The sequence below is a fragment of the Gymnodraco acuticeps genome, unplaced genomic scaffold, assembly GCF_902827175.1.
Source record: "Gymnodraco acuticeps unplaced genomic scaffold, fGymAcu1.1, whole genome shotgun sequence".
Taxonomy (NCBI): domain Eukaryota; kingdom Metazoa; phylum Chordata; class Actinopteri; order Perciformes; family Bathydraconidae; genus Gymnodraco; species Gymnodraco acuticeps.
Window position 1 is genome coordinate 6,018,901 of NW_022990042.1, and position 19,733 is coordinate 6,038,633.

At 40.0% G+C, this 19,733-nt stretch overlaps 1 protein-coding gene across 2 annotated transcripts; it reads left to right on the forward strand.

Annotated features, from left to right (window-relative positions):
• Positions 1-4,107: 4,107 nt before the first annotated feature.
• Positions 4,108-15,264, forward strand: LOC117545629 (homeobox protein Mohawk-like). 2 transcript variants are annotated; one of them, XM_034215481.1, is made up of 6 exons: positions 4,108-4,434; positions 5,363-5,522; positions 5,622-5,775; positions 6,452-6,829; positions 14,202-14,235; positions 14,458-15,264. In XM_034215481.1, exons 1-6 carry the CDS (start codon positions 4,214-4,216, stop codon positions 14,771-14,773), a joined length of 1,263 nt encoding a protein of 420 aa, XP_034071372.1. In that variant the 5' UTR covers positions 4,108-4,213; the 3' UTR covers positions 14,774-15,264. The 2 variants fall into 2 exon arrangements, with proteins under 2 accessions (XP_034071372.1, XP_034071373.1); XM_034215482.1 differs by having other exon boundaries at positions 6,452-6,784.
• The last annotated feature ends 4,469 nt before the right edge of the window (positions 15,265-19,733 follow it).

A 19,733-nucleotide genomic window follows, 5' to 3' on the forward strand; every position in this document is an offset into this window, starting at 1 on the left:
TACCACTGTAGAAACATGGTTAAGTGTTTGTATTTTTAAGCGCCCTACGCAAAAAATATACTCTATTATGGACCATTAACTGTAATGTATTTTTTTATACACAAAGATATCAAGAAAATAAAGAATATTGGCAGAGAGCCACCATTAGTGACACCCCATTAACAAATACTCATATTTGAGCATCACAGCTGCCTTTTGGGTGCAGATTCTACTGTTCTCCTGCACACAAGCTGCTTAATCTTGTTCTGTTTAATGGCCACATTCCTCTACATTCATGGTGTTTCCTTCCCATTTTTGAATGCTGTGCTCAATTGGGTGTGAATGAGTGTTAATGTGTCTATCATGTTGTGTTTTGGAGGAAGAGGGAGCAGCATGATATAGGGAGACGGTAATAGCTTTCTAGGGACTTGGTTCTTAGCAGACGTTCAGAGAAAAAGTTACGAGAGCACATAAAAGCTAACTGTAAAAGCATGGTGAGGCTGCAAGCTGACTAGGCTGCAGGGAACACAACATTTTGTCTCAGGTTTTTTATTTTACCCTGGCATGCTGTGTCAGAGTCCCAAATAGATGTGTGGAGATGCACTCAATAGTGTGTCTTCATGACTCCTGGTTACCAAAGCGCACATACGAGACAAAACAGTTGCACTTCTGCCAGGCCTGAATCTGACCTGTGCCAAACCATGGCAGTATAACTTCATCACACCACTGAGAATCTGCAGGCAGCCTCTGAGATCATAACCATGCCATTTAAGACACCGGAGTGATCCAATGAAAACCCACTGCCGCCTTATGTTCACTGCAGCTCCCACACACTACACAGGCGTATGATGTCAATTGGTCTCGGATAATTTGGTTCAATCATCTATCTGTCGGAGGTATGTAAAAATAAATATGACTGATGTTAAACAATATCTTCATCTTTGCATGAAATATCCATAACTTAAAACACAGTAAAGCACATGCTACACTAGAGCAGTAATTCTCAAATGGGGTTACGCGGGTATGTGAGATAAAAAAAAAGGTTAATAAAAAGAAATACCATGCATGATTAGAAAAATAATCTTAGTACAATAAGTTAAATAGAAAACACAATTGTATTGACACATTAAAGGTGGGGTAGGTAAGTTTGAGAAACCGGCACTTTTTGTTATATTCCATGGAATGCTCTTAACATCCCGATAGCAATGAATATCTGAAGTGCTTTGACAAAAAATCTATAAATAAAGTCATCTGTGGAAGCCGTAGCGCTGTAAAAAGCACGACCAATCATTTTAGCCGGCCCGGCTAAAGTAACTGGATGGCCTACCTGCCTGTCAGCCTTCCATCTGTGCACAAACTTATCTCCTGCCCTCATTGGTCATGTGCGCGTTCGTGTGTGTTGGAGGAGGGACTCTGTAAGAAAGTGGCAGATTTGTTCCGGCTGTGTATTTTCAAATTCTAGCGCACTCGAGCTGGTTTCTCCAAAATTACCTACCCCACCTTTAAAGCCAGACTATGCTACTCTCATACCCCTTGCTCAATTAAATATACTGACATGTTTTGTTGCTACAGCCTTTCTTGGTCTAGTAAGATAAGAAAGATCTATTTTAAGTAAGATAACTTAAGCTAATGTTAGCACAATGATGATACTGCTGTGGAACTAAAACCATCTCCTCAGTTCATTGGCTGTATGACACAGTGACATGCTAACATGTAGCTTACCTTTCAACTTTTAAACTACAAGTTAACATGTTTGAGTCTATGTCTTTTTTAGTTTATAGTTTTGCTAGGGATCCACCAAGTCATCTGTCCTTAGCCTCTGCATTCCTCCTTTAACAAAACACGCTAAAAAGGATTTAAGCTAAAAGCTAGCCAGTAGCTTAATACCTGCATTGGCGTCAGAAAGTAGATCAGGTAACAATTTGTCCAGATACATCTTGCAGAATGCCTAGGGCTATGTTGAATCTCAGCTAGTGTTAGCTTTACATTGATCAGTTTCAAGTCCATGCCTCATTTCACTCTATTTGCTCTTTTCCAGCCCTGTTTTTGCAAGGGCTGATTCTGCTTTTGTGGCAGACTACAGCGCCAGTTACAGACCTGGCATATGTACTACAGCGTCTCCAGCGCTTTCGTGCGGTCTCTCATTCCCCTGATAGGTGGAGAGTTGCCCATATAGACGGAGCACCCCTTTTCTGACATCAGAAAAATTCAAATAATAATCAGCTCGGTTGCAGCCCCGTTTTTAGAGATTTGGGTATGGAGGAAAAGAGAGAGGGTTGTGTTTTCTGACACTTGGTGAGTTCCCTGACACACCGGGGACACGTATTCATGTATAAAAGACATACAAAAGTGCATTTTGCATGATAGGTCCCCTTTAAGATGTCTTAAGCTGCTCTTAACCAAAGCTCGAAACAACATTGGCAGTCTCTATCAGCACAATGCATCTAGCAGATACAAGCCATTAGCAATATTTGCTTATGCTTTTGATCTGGCATATTAGTCAAAATGCACTCTTCTTTTAGGTCTGCCAACTTCTGAGGCAAATATTTGGTTCATTATTTTCTAAATAAAAAACAGCTGGTCACTTAATTTGTTAGTTTGCTGTGTGTTGCCAGGCAGATTAAAGCATAAATAGGTTTATCAGAGCTTTTAGCTAAAAACTGTTGAACTGGCTGGAATGTAGCATTTCATAATAAGCCAATCCTTCAAAATATCTGAACATACAATTATTTCTATAACACACACTTTTCTTGATGTTTGGTCTTTTGAATAGGCCTGGTTTGAAGCCTGGTCTGGAGTTTGTGAACCTGCAAGACACACACGCACACACAAGAGTGCCAAAAAAAGATATATGTCCGTTCACAGTGTATTTTACTGCTCTCTTGGCTGCTGAATGAAGGTGTGTTCCCAGCTAGTATCAACAGTTAAGCCGGTGAACACATCACAGAGGGACGGGAGTCAATGGTGTGTGATAGCATTTAGCATTCTCCAACCACTGCTGAGGAATGTGAGCGAGGAATTTACTGCACCTAACGGGGATGCTTCTGCTCCATATGTTTTTCAGCTTTGAAACTATTGAAACTCAACCTCTCCACTGATACTACTGAATTATGAACAGTGGGGACGGGAGTTAAGGAGCCCTTTAATATGTTTAACGGTTCAACAAGTGCTGCTCGGATTGTAGCCATAACCTTCAAAAGTTAAGGCAGGAGAAACGCATTTTATCACGTGTTTGCATAAATATTATCACGTTTTGCATGTGCATGGTAAAGTCATTATATATATCCAAACAGTACTATGTGCTTTGGATATTAAGAAGGAAAAAATACATAGATTACTACTAAAGTCAAACCACAGTCTTCAAATACTGAACTGCCAGCATGTTGTCATGAAGTCACGCTATTGACAACGCTAAGTTTCTGTCAGACCCATTTTGTAATTGTTTACAGTCCTTGTTGTCTCGAAATTGATGAAAATATTCCAGAAAAATAAGCATTATTGTTGGATAAGCCCTGCTTAGATGTATAATTCTGACACTCAAATGCACACGCTAACACACTTTCTGACTCCGTATGTGCAACAGTCTGAGGATTACACAGGCTTGGATTTATTTTCATTTTCCAGTGTTTGTGTTACCCACGTGATGAGCCAATTTGTAGTGAAATCCACTTCAGCTCAGCAGGATTCACTGTCTAACACGAGGCAGGGATTGGTGGTTTTTCTGGTTATTAGCAACCATGCAATTATACCCATACATTTCCAGAATCCCCTGGTATAACATGCATTAATATCTGCTGACACCATTTTTGTCCAAACCGCAAGAGATTCGTACGCCTCGTGTAGAAAATATGAGAGCATGTCGGAGCAACACCAGGCTAAATCTCACTAGTAAATCTGACAACCGCATTTGCTGATAGTCATGTGTAATATTTTTCATATCCCAGAGTGTGCAGCAGAGGCTGCTTTCTCTGCAAGGTTTTGCTTTTACAGGGCTCTCCAGAGAAGTGATTGGACGGTATGAGAGCCAATAGGCAGCACAGCAGCAGGTTATTTGAACTCTCCTCACACAGCTCAACCAAACCATCCTCTGACTTTTCAAACTTTATTCTTTCACAAGAGTCTGTCATCTGCTCAGTCCCTGCTCCTGTGGGGACAGAAATACTTTTTTTATTATCTTTACACTTTTGGGTGTATTCAGAATGAAAACCAGCTGTTTCTATCTAGAAGTCCTGAGATGCACCTGTTGATCGAGGAGAACTTTACGTGTTTGATAATGAGCAAAATTGCTGAGATGAAGTGTGACACTCTTCTTTTTGAGGACGACATTAAGGCAGAGGAGAGGAGCAGACTGAGCTGTGTGGATTTGCCTCAGAGCAGTTTACCAGACGGGCAGAGCGCAGACCTGCTGAGGTGCCAGGAGACCAACGGGGACATTTCTCCCATCAGAAGACACGGGTACGCCCTTTTTGTTTGTGTTGGAAATTGTTTTAAGCGGTTAAACAGAGGCACATATTTTGTTTACAGTTGTAATATACCTTTTTTTTTAAGTGATAGTGACGTGGCACTAAAGTGTTGTTTCTGACTTTAAATGCATAGTTCAATAGTTCTTGTCATTTATTTACTGCAGTGGTTCTCAATTGTTTTCAGCAAGGACCCATCATTTGTTTCTCTTGGAATAATTTGATGTAGCGCTTTTCTTATATTTCTTACATCAGAGAAAGAAAAATTCAGAAAGATATTGGACATGTATTGAAAATAGTTGCTCCAATAGAAAAACTCCAATGCAATTGACATACATTTAATTAGCTACAATAAACAACAAATAGGCTCCCATACACATCATGAAAGAGTAAACAGCATGTTGGCACACAGACACAAGGCTGGCTTCTAAATAATACAAAACAGTTGTTCAGAATGAAGACATACCGTAGAAAATGTCACGGATTTGTTAAAACAGAAAATGGAGCATTTGAAAGGCACTTCAGGACACAAACGTACACATACATAAGAAGTGAAGTGATAAGAAGTGTTTCCTTTTTGGTGTATACGTAGTCTAAATAAAATTGGATTTAAATTTGTATTAATACAATATCAGTCATTATACAGAAAGGGACAAATGAACTTTTTTAGTTTGAAAATATTAATATTTGAAATTGTATTTGTTGAACTACTAAGTCTTTGTAAAAATGAAAAAAATAAAAACTTCATAAATTAAATCACAGAAAAGAGAACTTTTCAAGTGCCACCTGGCAGATTGCCACACACCCATATTTAAGACTCCCAAGGACATTATTGACAGACTTTTAGCATCATGTTGTTCCATGTGTAGAGGGGATTGTAGGTGGTCTTTGTGAAACTTTGAGTCAACATGTGAATCCTCCAGGTCTCGTTTGGGTGGGGTCAAAGTTCGCCACAAGAGACAGGTGCTGCAGGACATGGCCCGGCCGCTCAAACATTGGCTGTACAAACACCGGGACAACCCTTACCCCACCAAGACGGAGAAGGTCCTGCTGGCTCTGGGCTCTCACATGACTCTAGTACAGGTGAGAGACTAGCCTGTGCCAGAAAGCAGAGGATGTGATTTGTATTCTGTGGGTTAAAAATAAGCCAGTGCTGTTATATAACACGGTGCATCTGTGCAGGTTTCCAACTGGTTCGCAAACGCCCGGCGGAGGCTGAAGAACACAGTGAGACAGCCAGACCTGAGCTGGGCCCTGAGGATCAAACTGTACAATAAATACATCCAGGGAAACGCTGAGAGACTGAGCGTGTGCAGCGATAACTCAGAATCAGACGGTAAGGGCACATTTTGTGGAGTTATTGTCATTTACAGTTTTTGGGTCTGGTTTATTATAGTTATTTTGTTTCTTATTCATGTAAAGGTCGCCTATTATGCAAAATGCACTTTTTCATGTCTTTTATTCATAAATATGGTTCCCCGGTGTGTAAGGAGACTCACAAAGTGTCAGAAAATAAAACCCTCTCTCTTTTCCTCCTCACCCACATCTCTAAAAAACGGAGCTGATCCAAATTTGTTGCATAATGTAATGATGACATTACTGAAATGTGGGCTGTCTTTACACCCACGGCCCAATCAGAAACGTTGCTATCAGAAACAATGCGCAATGTGTTTTGGAAGTAATATGGTCTTTGTTTACATTAGCAAGCATCGCTAACACTCAGAGCTAACGCTGTACTGGAGAGAATAGGTAAAAGAGCTGGATATAAAAAGGTACTCACCTTGTGGTAAACCTGCAAGAGAAAAAGGGGGCGTGGCCCTGCAGCTACTGAACCAGAATAAGCACTTTAGTAACAGGGCTGAAATAGAGGGGTATGAGGCATGGTATTTTTAGCAAAACACCGCAGGGACATGTTTTGTATAGATATGGCCCTATAATATATTGTTCAAATATAGCATAGGTGAGCTTTAAATCAGTACAACATTAAGATAAGTCTGTTTTGTTTCCTGCAGATGAACACTGTCCCTTACAAACTCCCATCGGCCAATCAGACTTTGGCATGTCCCACAAGAGTGCGCTCGAGAAGCAGGGCGGCGTCCTCGCCATGGCGGACTCTGCCAACAGTGACGACAGCGCTTCACCTCCATCCAAGTACAAGAGCAGTTTGCTGAACCGCTACCTGAACGACACCCTGAGACACATGATGGCGGGGGAGGCCAATGGCGTCGCTCCGGCCCGCAAGAGGAGGAGCCACTCCGAGTCGTTCAGCTCCAACGACTGCGATCGAGATGTTGTCTCTCCGGCGTCATCGTACGAAACGGAGGCCAACTTCGTCTACCACATGGGTGAGAGATCTCAGTGTTTGTCACTGTTCAAGAACATATTACAAGGTAAAGCAATAAGATGAGTTTTCTTACTTGAGTGGAAAATTGCACTTTAAAAATATGTGAAATATCCGCATTAAATGTTTAAAAACAAATAGACCTATATTATATATTTTATAAGGATTTGTATGTAAATAAACCCAAATCTTAGCAACAATTTAACTATAATTTAAAACCTAGAGAAATAATTTAATCTAGGTTTCATGTGTGCACCTTTTAGCATGCGGTAATGTTTGGAATGGCTTCCAAAAGCTGCCATAAAAGTACTTTTTATTCAGTTTATAGTTCCTTTTTTACAACTTAAAAAATGTGGTTGGTTTTTAACTTTGTATTTCAGCCAAACGAAAGTAGGCCTATTAGTCCTTGAACGTTTTGACCTAAGAGAAACAAGCTGTGCTAACATTAGCGGTTAGCTCACAATCTCTCAATGTTATGTATGTCTGCTGAACCGCTTTTAGAGAAACACTGATTTTACTCACCATGTTTGTTTGTTTTGGAGAAGAGAAGATCTCTGCGGATAATTCGGCTCACGATAGAAACCTCTTGAACATCTGGATCTTAAGTTTTACGAGAAACAAGCTGAGCAAACATTTGTAGCAACTCAGCTTGCAGTCCCCTCCGAGACATCCCTTGTTTGCTGAGCTGTGATGGAGAAACACTCATTATTATGTGACACCGCTTTATTCTTTACTCCTAGAATTATTGGCTCCAGGTAAACAAATCTGTCCTTTGTTATTGTTTTGAGATGCCCCTAGTGGCAGAAGATCTATTAGAATATATTGTGCCTTTAGCAAAGAATCTGCACTTAACATGTGTAAATAGAATTAGGGAATGCATGAAATATTGCATCATACATGGTAAATTGGGAGTGAAAACAGATGATAGCACACCCCCTGTCCATACAAATAATAAAAGTATCTTCCTTTTTAATTGCAGATTTATGTGGAATAAGAGTTAAAGTGACACTTTAACTGCCCTGCTTCCCCTTGGTTCATTTTTAACACACCACAGTGCACAGTAAAATAAGAGCAGACTGAACAGAAACTTCCACAAGGCTCCTCAGAGCTCCCCGACATTACATCTCTGGCATTCCACTGAAAGTCAGAAGCTCTGCGAGATTCAATTATAAAGTTTCAGCGAATATTGGAGGTAGGCTGACACCTGGGTGCCCTTTCAGACCTATAGGGAGCCCGGCACACTGACAGCCCTCAAACCCGCTAAAGGTACAGGAGCCAAAGCCTCTACAAACATTACTAATAATTACTCATGCAGACGCTGAAATCTCTCATTTTAAAATTGGACGGATCTCGAATTGGCTGCCGCTGCACTGCACACCACGAATATCATTTCCATATACTAGAATGTGCCATTTGTTCCGCTTCAACTTCTTGCCATGGTGGAAATGTCCAGTCCAGTCTAAAGGACAATTACAGAATGTCTGAGACTTTATTCTTCCCCGGGTGAGAAGTGGGGACCTCAGCCAAAACGAATCAATTTGTCAGTAAAGACATTTCATAGAGGGATTGTCAGACTCAGAGCTGCCACTCATCTGTGAGTTAACGCAGAGCGAGATCACTTATCCATTTGGCTTTTCCCTGCGCTGTTTGAGGGTGTTTGAGCTTTGCTTTTCTGACTCATGTGCGCTTAGGCAGGCGCCGTCTCCCGAGTGTTACTTTTCTACTCAATATCAATCTAAATGAACATTACATTATAGGAGTTGTGAAAAGATTTTTGAAACCATTTCTACTCCAAAGCACACCCAATCAGTTTCAATCAAATACTAACGGCATGGAAAAGTTCCTTTTTTATTATTATTTGAGAACCTTCTCCAGACAAACATTATTTCCTGGTTCTCTGTGTAAATATATTTAATGGATATTTGTATATTCTGTGACAAGGCTTAATCTGTATCCGGGAAACTCACTTTAACCTCCACTTGCCCTACATTTTAGTTACTTGAATAATAATGTATCATTTTAACAGGCCTGTGTACATTCAACTAGAAATGGTATTTATTTTTAATTAGCCACCATGTGGCCTAAACTATTAATCATATAGTATCATTTGATGTAGAATAGTTTGTAACATTTTGAAATGTAATGTTTCTAGTTTACCCTAATACTTTTAGTAAAATAGTTGGACATTTTGGAAAAGTCACTTTACTCACTGTTTTACCAAGAGTTGTTGAATTTACTAAACTACGGCAAGCAGATGGTTAGCTTAGCAAAGGAGGAGACAGCTAGCTTGTCTTTGTTCAAAGGTAACATAATCCACCTACCAGTATATTAAAACTTAGTTAACATCTCATTCCTTTTGTCAATAAATACAAAGAAAACTCAATAATTTGTTTTAAAATAATGTGTTCTATCTGTTAAAAATGTGTAAAAAGGACAAGATTAACATAAAGTTATGTGCTGGGCTAATTCTTAGCTAGGCACATACAACTATAAACATCGATTTAAATAATATAAAATAAGGTTCAACTTATAATTTGTAAACTTTAGAGGAGCTGTTATTAAAATACATAATGGACATTGCCAGGCTAGCAGTTTCCGCCTGTTTTCAGTCTTTATGCTAAGCTAACCGTCAAAGTGGTATCCTTTTTCTCATCTGGCTCAGAGCAAGAAATTATATTTACTGTATTTCCCAAAAATATGACACTCTTTCTTGTAACATGTTAATGCTAACTTGAAATCAAACATCTTTCCGAACATTTTGAGGTTTCTTGATGTCACCACATATGTGGCCAGCACTGTTGAAATGTTTGTACAAACTTTTAATGTATCCCTGCTGTTCATATAAAGGGTGTTAGCAACCCAGTACAGCTCCTCTGTGGAGGTGAAGTGGAAAGTCAGGCTGCCAGATTCATGACAGGCACTAGCCACCATTAACACGTCTCCATCCGGGAGACGGCTTAAAGGGAACGTCTAGTGATAGGCTAATAAGTGTTGCAACTACACTGTGTCTTACAAGGACACTTTAATCAATCAGTCTGAATCCCACAGGCAGTGAATGTCCAATAGTATAGTTTAATGGTGTGACTATTTACTCAGCAGGAATGTTATGGTGTTTACACAGTATCATATGGTACTCGCATCAACTTCAGTATTCCTCTTAAAAAGGCAGGAGGGCCATAAATGTGACCAGAATCATATTTTATTTCAAACATATCTGGCCTTACTGTGTTTTCCAACCTTTTTAAAAAAGAAATGCTTGCAGAGAGGGGAGTCTCTTTTTCACAAATTCATATCCACGTTGAAAAGACTTTGTATAACAATATTTTACAAGTACACCGTTATTGTCCAACATGGATCCCATTGACATTTGAAGGGTTTTAAACTGATGCTGGGGGAGAACACCCACATCATGTAGACATTCTACATTGAGAGTATTTCACATGAGACAGCATTTATGGTAAGGCATAATACCGTTATTTCCAGAAAATACAAATTTAAATATTTGAAAGTTAGATGAGAAGATTTATCCTTATTTATATAAATAAACTTTACTACCCCTTGTAAAATTGAGTTGTAACTGATCTTGGCTGTACATTTGAGACTCACCAGAGGTAAAACTAAGTTTTTTCTTTGGTAATAAATACATCAGAGGTACCAAAGTACGTTCTTGGCAAAGCACATTATGTCTAAAGAGAAAAAAGATCAGGGACGTTCAGTAGCAAAACAAGTATAAAACAGGAAGATGATTTACTATCAGCATGTAGTTGCTCTTGTGCCGCAGCCTGGCTGAAGGAATCAGAGACGGGGATGTTTCGGACTGTTAGCATTGTGACGAAGGTAACCTTGTCACTGATGGCTTCGGGCCTTGCATATGTGCACATGTTTATACAGTTTATATTATTTATTGATGGAGTGTTTATTGTATTTTATTTTGAAATGTGTTCCCCTTTCCCCATGTCTGTGGCCATTGATTGTGTGCACCTGGTGCTCTGTGGTGTCTCCTCCCCCCTCACCTGTGTCCTGTTGGGTTGATTGGGTTGGGCATTTAGACTGGGGTTTTGCTGTTTGGGAGATAGTGTGTGTGAGATCCTTGTGGCTGCAGGCTGTGGTCAGGGAGAACCAGCAGGATTGAGGCTGTGTGTCATGTGTTCCTGACTTAATAAATGCCCACACCGGGTTGCATTTTGGACGTTCTGCCTCTGCCTCCTTGCTTGGTCGGGCCGCTCAATTGTCAGCTTCACAAGCATTGACAGACTATGTTTCACAGCGGGCCCTTTAATTTCCCTGTCTATTGCTCTCTGAAGAAAAATCTCTTTTGACCAGCTGCTATCTGCTCGGATGAAAAGAGGCCATATTCCAGAACTGAAATGGAAAATAGGTTTTACATATGATGCACAGACCTCGAACTACAGGAGATTATTTAGGGCCTGGCACAACTAAAGAAATGCATTTTAAAAATAAATCTGCTGTAAAAAAAAATTAATGTTCAGTATTAACACTTGATTTATTTTCAAGATCCTAACATTTCAACTTTATTTGTATTATTTCAACTTTAATTTCAACATATTTATATAAGCCCTGCCCCCTCTCCAGCGCGTCCTGTTTGAATGACAGGAGTAAACACAGCTGACAGCGGCGGTGAAACTCGAGCGATTAGAGCGATGCGAATATTCGGGGCTTATCTCCCAACCCCATGTAAATACTATGGTAGATACCAACAAAATTAACATATTTTACCGTGATTTCATTGTAATACTCGTTTCAAAATGATGCCGAAGTAACAACATACTGATACCGTATGGTTAGTAAAAACCATGAATTAATGCTTTGACAAGTGTGCAGACAAGACGGCAGGCGAAAAACCTTTTAAAATGCGTGTTTTCTGAATGGAGATCGGATCGATCAGGCTAAACTAACCTGTAGCTGCTCCGTCCAAACTCACAACTCATGATACAGACAGAAATAAAGCAGCGACTGTATTCGCCCGGTTTGTATATGTTTAACTTTTGTCCAGTTTCTGAACAGATATGAGGAGCTGTGAGCTCTGTGTGCTAACAGCTAACGGCTGATGTTTTGGGATATGTTGATGTGGTGATGGGTTGACAGCATGTAGAGGATAACATCATATGTATATCCTTTGTTAAAATATTCCCTTAAGATTAAGTTAAGTTTTACTCGCTACAGGGTGTACTTTGAGGGTTTGTGACTCTGCAGACCGTTTACATGCATAAAAACCTTCATAACACACAAGGGCACGGGTAATAACCGGAAAAGCATGACATGGGACCTTTAAATGTAATTTAGATTAACTTCCTGTTTTATTTAGATGCTTTTATTTTTGAAGGGGAGTTTACGCTGTTGACAGGAAGTTGTTGTTGCTATGGAAACAACATGACGGAGATAAGTAATATCTTCTAATCTACATATAAAGATGGAGAAAGTAAAGAATAAAGTGTATGTTTAAATGTTAGCACGTGTTACGTTCCCTCTTGGCTAGGAGAACAAAAGGGAAACGACACGACAACATTTAACGCTTGTGCCCCCAAAGAGGCACAAGCTCTTACGTTGAGTCTGGATACATAAATCATCAGTAAAGTCTACGACCATATTTTCGTGTGTGGTTCGGGTGCCATTGAGTGGCCTTCTGTAGGCATCGTACTTGCTTCGGCTGTTGCTTGGCTGTTGACCAAGTTCGGGGCCATCTTCGTGCGAAATTCACAATTCCATATCCGTGTGGGACAGTGTGACAGGGGCAGTGTAACAGGGGCTTGAAGGAATACCCTTTCCATAAAAGTTGAAATGTTGAAGTGTTTTGTGAAATGCTGTGGTGTTTTGTGAAATGCTGTAGCGTTTTGTGAAATGCTTTGGTGTTTTTTGAAATGTCGTTGTGTTTTATGAAATGTTGAAGTGTTTTGTGAAATGCTGTAGTGTTTTGTGAAATGTTGTTTTGACTTGCACTTCAGGGCCACCGTACCTCCTGACATGATGCAGATATCAGATTTTGTTTTCTTCCCCTCTCAAAATCTTAAAACAAACAGAGCATTGCGTTTGTTTTGGCCACAGAATCTGAGCACAGGCAGACTGATGCACTTCACTGAGGCAAACCTTTTTGGCACTGGAAAACCCATCCTGAGAGTTACATACATACTCACATGCTGCAAATTAAACATTTATACCATGTGTTATATTCCCAAAAAATCTAGGGGCAAAGGAAAGTGAGAAAAAGTTAAACATACCGAGGGAAAAGAGAGAAAAGTGATTTATAAAACCAAAACATGTTGTTTATTAACGCTAAAATTCAAATGGCTCACTAGCCAATTAAAAAAACGAAAGTATGCTTTATTTAAAGGAAGAAAGTGGCAATAGGCGCTTTCACACCGGAGTACTTTTCCCAGGAATAGTTCCGATAGTTCCTGGGATTTTGCGTTCTGGAACTAGAACTTTTTTTTGCAAACCTTTTCACCCCTTTTTTTCCTGGGGAGAAAAAGGTTCCAATTTCTGATTTGCTGGGCGAATTGCAAACCACGCCCTGTAAAACTCTGAAAAAAAATTGTGAAGCCGCCATTTTCTTTGCTCGCATCAGCATTATTAGAATTAGCCCAGCGCACCAACGGAGAGAGACTAACTTATGGCAACACAAAATAAAACATGGGAGCGGTGGAGTGATGAGGAGGTGTCGGCGCTTCTGGCGATTTACTCGGAAGGCAAGCCAGTGCCCAACTCCGGGGACTTCCAGCCGGGGACTTCAGGTGGCAGTATACGCCGTGAAGTTGTTTGTGGCCTGCCAGTAAACCAGAAGAAGAAGAAGAAGAAGAAGAAGAAGAAGAAGAAGAAGAAGAAGAAGAGACGTCAGCGGCTCCCTAAGGGACTTATTCCGGTGTGAACGCGATTTACAGTACTAGATAGTTCCAGGAAATAAAGGTTCCGGGGAACTAAGTTCCGGGAACTATTCCTGGGAAAAGTACTTATTATATACATAAAGCAAAAAAGCCATCAATATCTTTGTCCATCTTTGTCCAACACATGGAGTGTAGAAAGGTTTATAATCCTATGTATATACTCAAATATAATACATTATGATAATATAAAAAAAAACGTTAGTGCCATTTTTGTGTGAACCTCTTCTTGCTGCTTGATTCCATTCAATATACAAACTTGACAATGAATTAAAAGGTCTAAGCTACTAAATCCATGCAACGCTTACACTTGGTTTTGAACAGCACTTAATGTGGCCAACCCTCCACGCAAACTCAAGTTGAATGGGGAAGGGAGAGGGTGTAGGGGTTGGTTTGGAATTGAGCCTATGTATCACTAACATACAGGCCTAATCCCAACATTGATTATCCTGTTTGCAATTTCACTGCTATCAAGTTAACAGATTCATGGGATATTTAGGTGAACTATTTTCTTCTCTTTTACAGACACAATGGACTATACGTCAACTAAATGTGACAGGTAAGTGAAATTATTCCTCGCTCAATCTGCAATCCAATCAGCTCTTTGCCCTCTTCAACTTTCATGAGCTTGAAAAGTAATATCTTACATAATCCCTCTTGGAAGTTTTTCTTGAATCTGAACCGCAACCTCTTCATTCACCCATATCATTTTGGCTCTGTATGAAAAGGCAAATGCACCATTTCTGCTTTGTATCAATGTTTTGTTTTGTTTTACTTGCAGGGAGCAGCAGCAGGGCCGAGGTCAGCATAGTCGAGGTGATCAGGACTGGAGGGAGATTCACGCCGCCGTGGCTCTTACCAACCTGGCCCAGGGGCAGAGCAGCTTGACAGGGCCCAAAGCTGGTACAGAGCAGAGCAGCACACGAGGTCCCACCTTGGTTACCAGTATCCTGGACAGGATACGTGTCACAGGACCCAACGCGGCTCTGAGGCAGAGCTGCACCACGGGGCCCACTCTCACCAGCCGCATCATCCAGAAGTCCTCCCATATCTCTGAAGTCCAGACTGTTAATGTGGCCCTGGCAAACAGCATGTAGGCATTTCATGAAAGCATCTGGTCAATTGTTCCATAGAGGAATACCAGATGCTTAAGTGCTGAGCAATATCTGTACAGCCTCTGTTCTTTTGTAAAGCTGATAAACTTTGACATTTTCAATCATTTCTACATTGTAAAAGGGAAAAACTGACCTAATGCAGTTGAGTATTTTCTACTTTTTTGCCATGTTTCTAATGACTTCCTATTGCCGTCTGTTGCAGTAAGTTATATTAACTTTTTAATCATTTGTTATTATTTACATTGCTTCTGTGTTTCCGTTCTGTGTGATGGGGGTGAGTGTGTGACTATAACACGAAATGCCGTGAGACTGGGTTGGATAGTCACATTTGTTGAGATACAAGTCAGTAAATCAGCTTTTTTAGCCAACAGCTTAAAGGTGGGGTAGGTCATTTTGGAGAAACCAGCTCGAGTGCGCTAGAATTTGAAAATACACAGCCGGAAAAAATCTGCCACTTCCTTACAGAGCCCCTCCTCCAACACACACGAACGCGCACATGACCAATGAGGGCACGAGATAAGTTTGTGCACAGATGGAAGGCTGACAGGCAGGTAGGCCATCCAGTTATTTTAGCCGGGCCGGCTAAAATGATTGGTCGTGCTTTTTACAGCGCTACGGCTTCCAGATAAAATGTTTGGTATTTATTGTCAAAGCATTTAATATATTCATTGCTATCGGGATGTTAAGAGCATTCCATGGAATATAACAAAAAGTGTTTCTGAAATAAATTACATACCCCACCTTTAACTGTTTTGGTTCAATGTACCGCTCTCATTGTTTACATTTTGAAAAGAGCTCTACAGACCGATAGGCTAACTGTTTTAGCACCAAACAACAAACACCTAATTAGAAACTAGCGAGAAAAATGTGGAACATTTAGAAGTTTATGAGTGTTCCGTTAGCATAATAGCAATCTCAGAACTCATCTGCTGCAGCCCTAAAGATGATAGGCTGCTGGGGCTATATTTGTGAGGTTCTTGTAACAGCTCATTCTTTACAGTTAGCAACTTGATATGCAAGAATTACATTGTGAATTGAGAGACGACGACTACGACCGGATTTTTTTACAAGCTAACTCAAAGCTAGCTTGTAACTAGCTAAATCACTTTTTGCTGTCGACATGGACAGTTTGCCTGCATTCAACCAAAGACTGGTCAAACCGAATTGGTCAAAACTCCAGCCAAAGCAACCTGCTTCCAACATCAACATCTTGTGAAGTTGAAGTTGCCAACGATTCTGGAATTGAAGCAACATTTGTCATATAGATTCGCTAAGCAACAACAAAGCTAAAAGTACATTGGTCAGGTCACCATAAATGTGAAGCCAAATAAATGCTAACGTTACATGTTACAAGCTAACTGCTTATCACAGCAACTTAAAAGCTCCAGTGGCGAGGAATAAAGGGGCTTCAACGGAATACCCTTCGACTCCTTTCTACCTTTACAAGCATGTTGAAAAAATGAATTTTTTTTGTTTAAGTGATTATAAATATGAATATGAATACTATATTTTATTTATGTTAATAAACCTGCCTAACACACACTGGTCCTTTAAATGTGATGTTAGTAGTATGTTTATATAGCTCATATTTGCTGTGGCCTTAAAGGTACGACTATGCACAACCCAGTCTCATGGCATTTCGTGTTCACCAACACGATTTTTAATCTATTGATTCGTGTTGCACAGCACGATTTTAAAAGCAATGTATTTCTACTGGTAATGTGTTTCGTGCCTGCAGCACGTCTTTTTCTCCGGTCGGGTCGTGGAAGACCGGAAGCTATTGCTTTTATTTTAAATCGTATAATTTCGGACTTTTGTTGCCGTCTGTGAGGAAAATAAATGGGGCTCAGAGCCTCAGAATACTGAAATCTGTATTTTTTAAATCTTTTTTTCCTTCTAATTTGTTATTCTTTTCAAAATAACACACTGTTATTTACTCACCAATAACACACAATTATCCTTGCTTTTATTTATTGGTTTAATTCCATAATCTCTGGCTTTTTTGACGTCCGTCAGGAACTGAATTTCAAAATAAGAATAACCGGAAACAGAAGTAGGCATTTCGAGCGATTACCCAAGATCCTCAGCTATGGTTTAAGCTCGCTGATTGGATGTTTTAGCCGCAATGCATGCTGGGATTTGGTGTTTATATGATATGAAATCCGGAAAACATTTTAAAAGAATAAAAGAATACTTAATTCTGAGTGCTCTTGCTTTTCTCTTTGAAAGTCATCACATAACGGCATTGTAATACACGGTTCGGCTGCATTACATATTACAGATCTGCCGTAGTTCTTTATTTATAGAGCCCTGATGAGAAGACCTTTGGAAAAACTGGAAGAAATGCCGCCGAAACTGAATACTTGATGTGGATCATAAATATATCAACAATTAAACAACATCTTCAATTTATCTTCACACAATACGTCTCCTTGCAGTATCAACACTAATTCGGCTGACTTTTACATTTGATTTAATTCATAGATAGGTTATATTTACACCATAATGGTGCACAGCTGATATAAAAGGAGTTTTTAAAGGTATTACTGATTTTCTTTGAATATAAGAATGTAAATACTGAGTCTGAAATAATATAGCAATATGCTGTAAAATTATGTGAAAGCATGAATAAAACTACACATCTTCAGATGTTGTACATACATAAGTGTCCTACACTAATAATACAACGTTATTATGGCTGTGTGTACCTTGTGTGCACCGCCTAGTGGTTAAAGCACGTTATTGAATTATTGTTTTTATGTGTTATATTTGATTAAAAAAATATTAAGAGTACATACTTTCACAGGGGGAAAGTAGAAGGTCTGTGATAGAAATATAGAATATAAAAAATCAAGAAGATACTGTAAGTGATCTCTACAATAAAACAGTTTAGTGCAGGATGTACAAAGATATTAATAGGAGGAGGTGCAAAACAGAAAAACGAATTAACCTTTGTTTAAACATTAAATAATACTTTAGATTAAGGTCTTCTTTTAAATAAGAAAACAACTTTGGGGGTATCTATCTACAGATAAATATTAAGCCTGACAAAGTACTTAACGTCTAATATATTGCTGTTACAGCCGCTGTTACCTTGTGCCCTTAACTCTGTTTGTGTGTGGGTATGTAAATGAGCTGTGCAGTTCCTCTGCTGCGTCCTGACCTTGCAACATCCGCGGTGATTCGACGGACGTCACCCAATTCCCGCCCGCTTCTGCCACGTCATCCGGGGGAGGAGTATAAAGCCCGGGCACGTACACCAATTCGGGAGGCTCTGTATTGTGTGACAGATGCCTCAACCCTCTCATTGTGACAAGGCCATTTTCTGTGATTCCTTAGACTGCCTAGCAGTGTGTATTCTGTGCTTCTTTAGACTGCCTAGTAGTGTGTTCAGTAGGGTTCTGTGCGAGCACACTGATTAGCAGTGTGTCGTAGTATTCGGTGTCTAGTATAGGGTTTGTGTGTGTGTATTGCGTAGATCCAGGTTGCTTAGCTCCTGTAGAACCGCATTTAGGATATTGACATTGTGAAACAGCTTAGACCCAGGTTAGCTTAGCGCCTGTGGATCAGCATTTGTGAAAGTATTGCTTAGACCCCGGTGATTAGCACCAGTTGATCAGCAACAGCTGTGTTCCCACACAGCCTCCTTTTGTTTAGTGTTTCGTTCCACTTTCGAAGTGAGGTAGGCCTACTTTCTTTTTTTTGTAGCATACTGTGCAACTCTCTTTTGGAGTCTTCTTTTGTTAAACCGTAACAGTTTGGTCCGTTGTTGGTCCAGGCTGTTCGTGTGTATATTATTGTGTTCATTGTTTTGGGTTACAAATAAACCACCGGTAACATATACCAAATCCAATCTGGTCATGTCGTGTCCCTTTGGTTCCCCTAGCCCAATAGGGAACGTAACAATTGCTTTCCTGCAATGTTAACTATGTTGAAGCACTTATTTTAACTGATATTATACATATGTATTATACTCTTATGTATGTAGATAGTATAAGAAATGTGCAGAATATGACAGTTCAATGGTGGAGGTATATACACACATATTGATAGATGTCAAATAAACCACCGGTAACATATACCAAATCCAATCTGGTCGTGTCGTGTCCAGAGTTGGGTGTAACTCGTTACAAAGTAACGCGTTACTGTAATATAATATTACTTTTGTCGGTAACGGAGTAGTGTAACGCGTTACTTTTATAATTCAGTAATCACACTACAGTTACTAACATAGCCCCGACACGCGTTACTTCGTTACTTTTATAAAATAATCACACTCACTGACAGACAAGAGGGGTTTCCGCCGCAGGTTTATATACATGTAGGCCTATGTTATCTGCGCGACTTGCGAGACCACATCTCCACGTGCAGTGCTGCATAAACATGGCTGAGTCTTTTCATCTGTAAACTCCCTCACGGGGCCGCTCGCTCTCTTTTGTCGATCGCCCTCCCACGTGTGAACAGTTCAATGTCCCGCTTCATTGTAGGAATTCTGCCATGTCTCTACCACTTTAGTTTGACCATCTCTGTTACTAAGTTATGGAATACTAAATAAATAAGTAATTAGATACCTTACCGTTACTGCGCTCATAAAGAATGATAATGCGTCTTGAACTGGTTTCATTAATTAGTGTCTTGACGTTTCACAGACTGTTAGCTTGTTGTGGTAGGCTGGTAGCCTATTTTAGAGCATATAAAAAGAAAGACTTGTGTTATGTCTTCCTTAATGCAATAGTAATTGGGGGTGCAAGTGGAGTCTCGCAGAGGCAAAACTGTGGCGCGCTCACACTGTAGGTGCGCCGCAGTCTGTGTGATCTGCCTGTAGGGAGGGGCGGGCCGGCCCTGCGAGTAAAGTAACGAGTAAAGTAACGAGTAAAGTAACGAGTTACTTTATGTAGAGAGTAACGAAGTAGTGTAATATATTACTTTTTTAAAAAGTAAT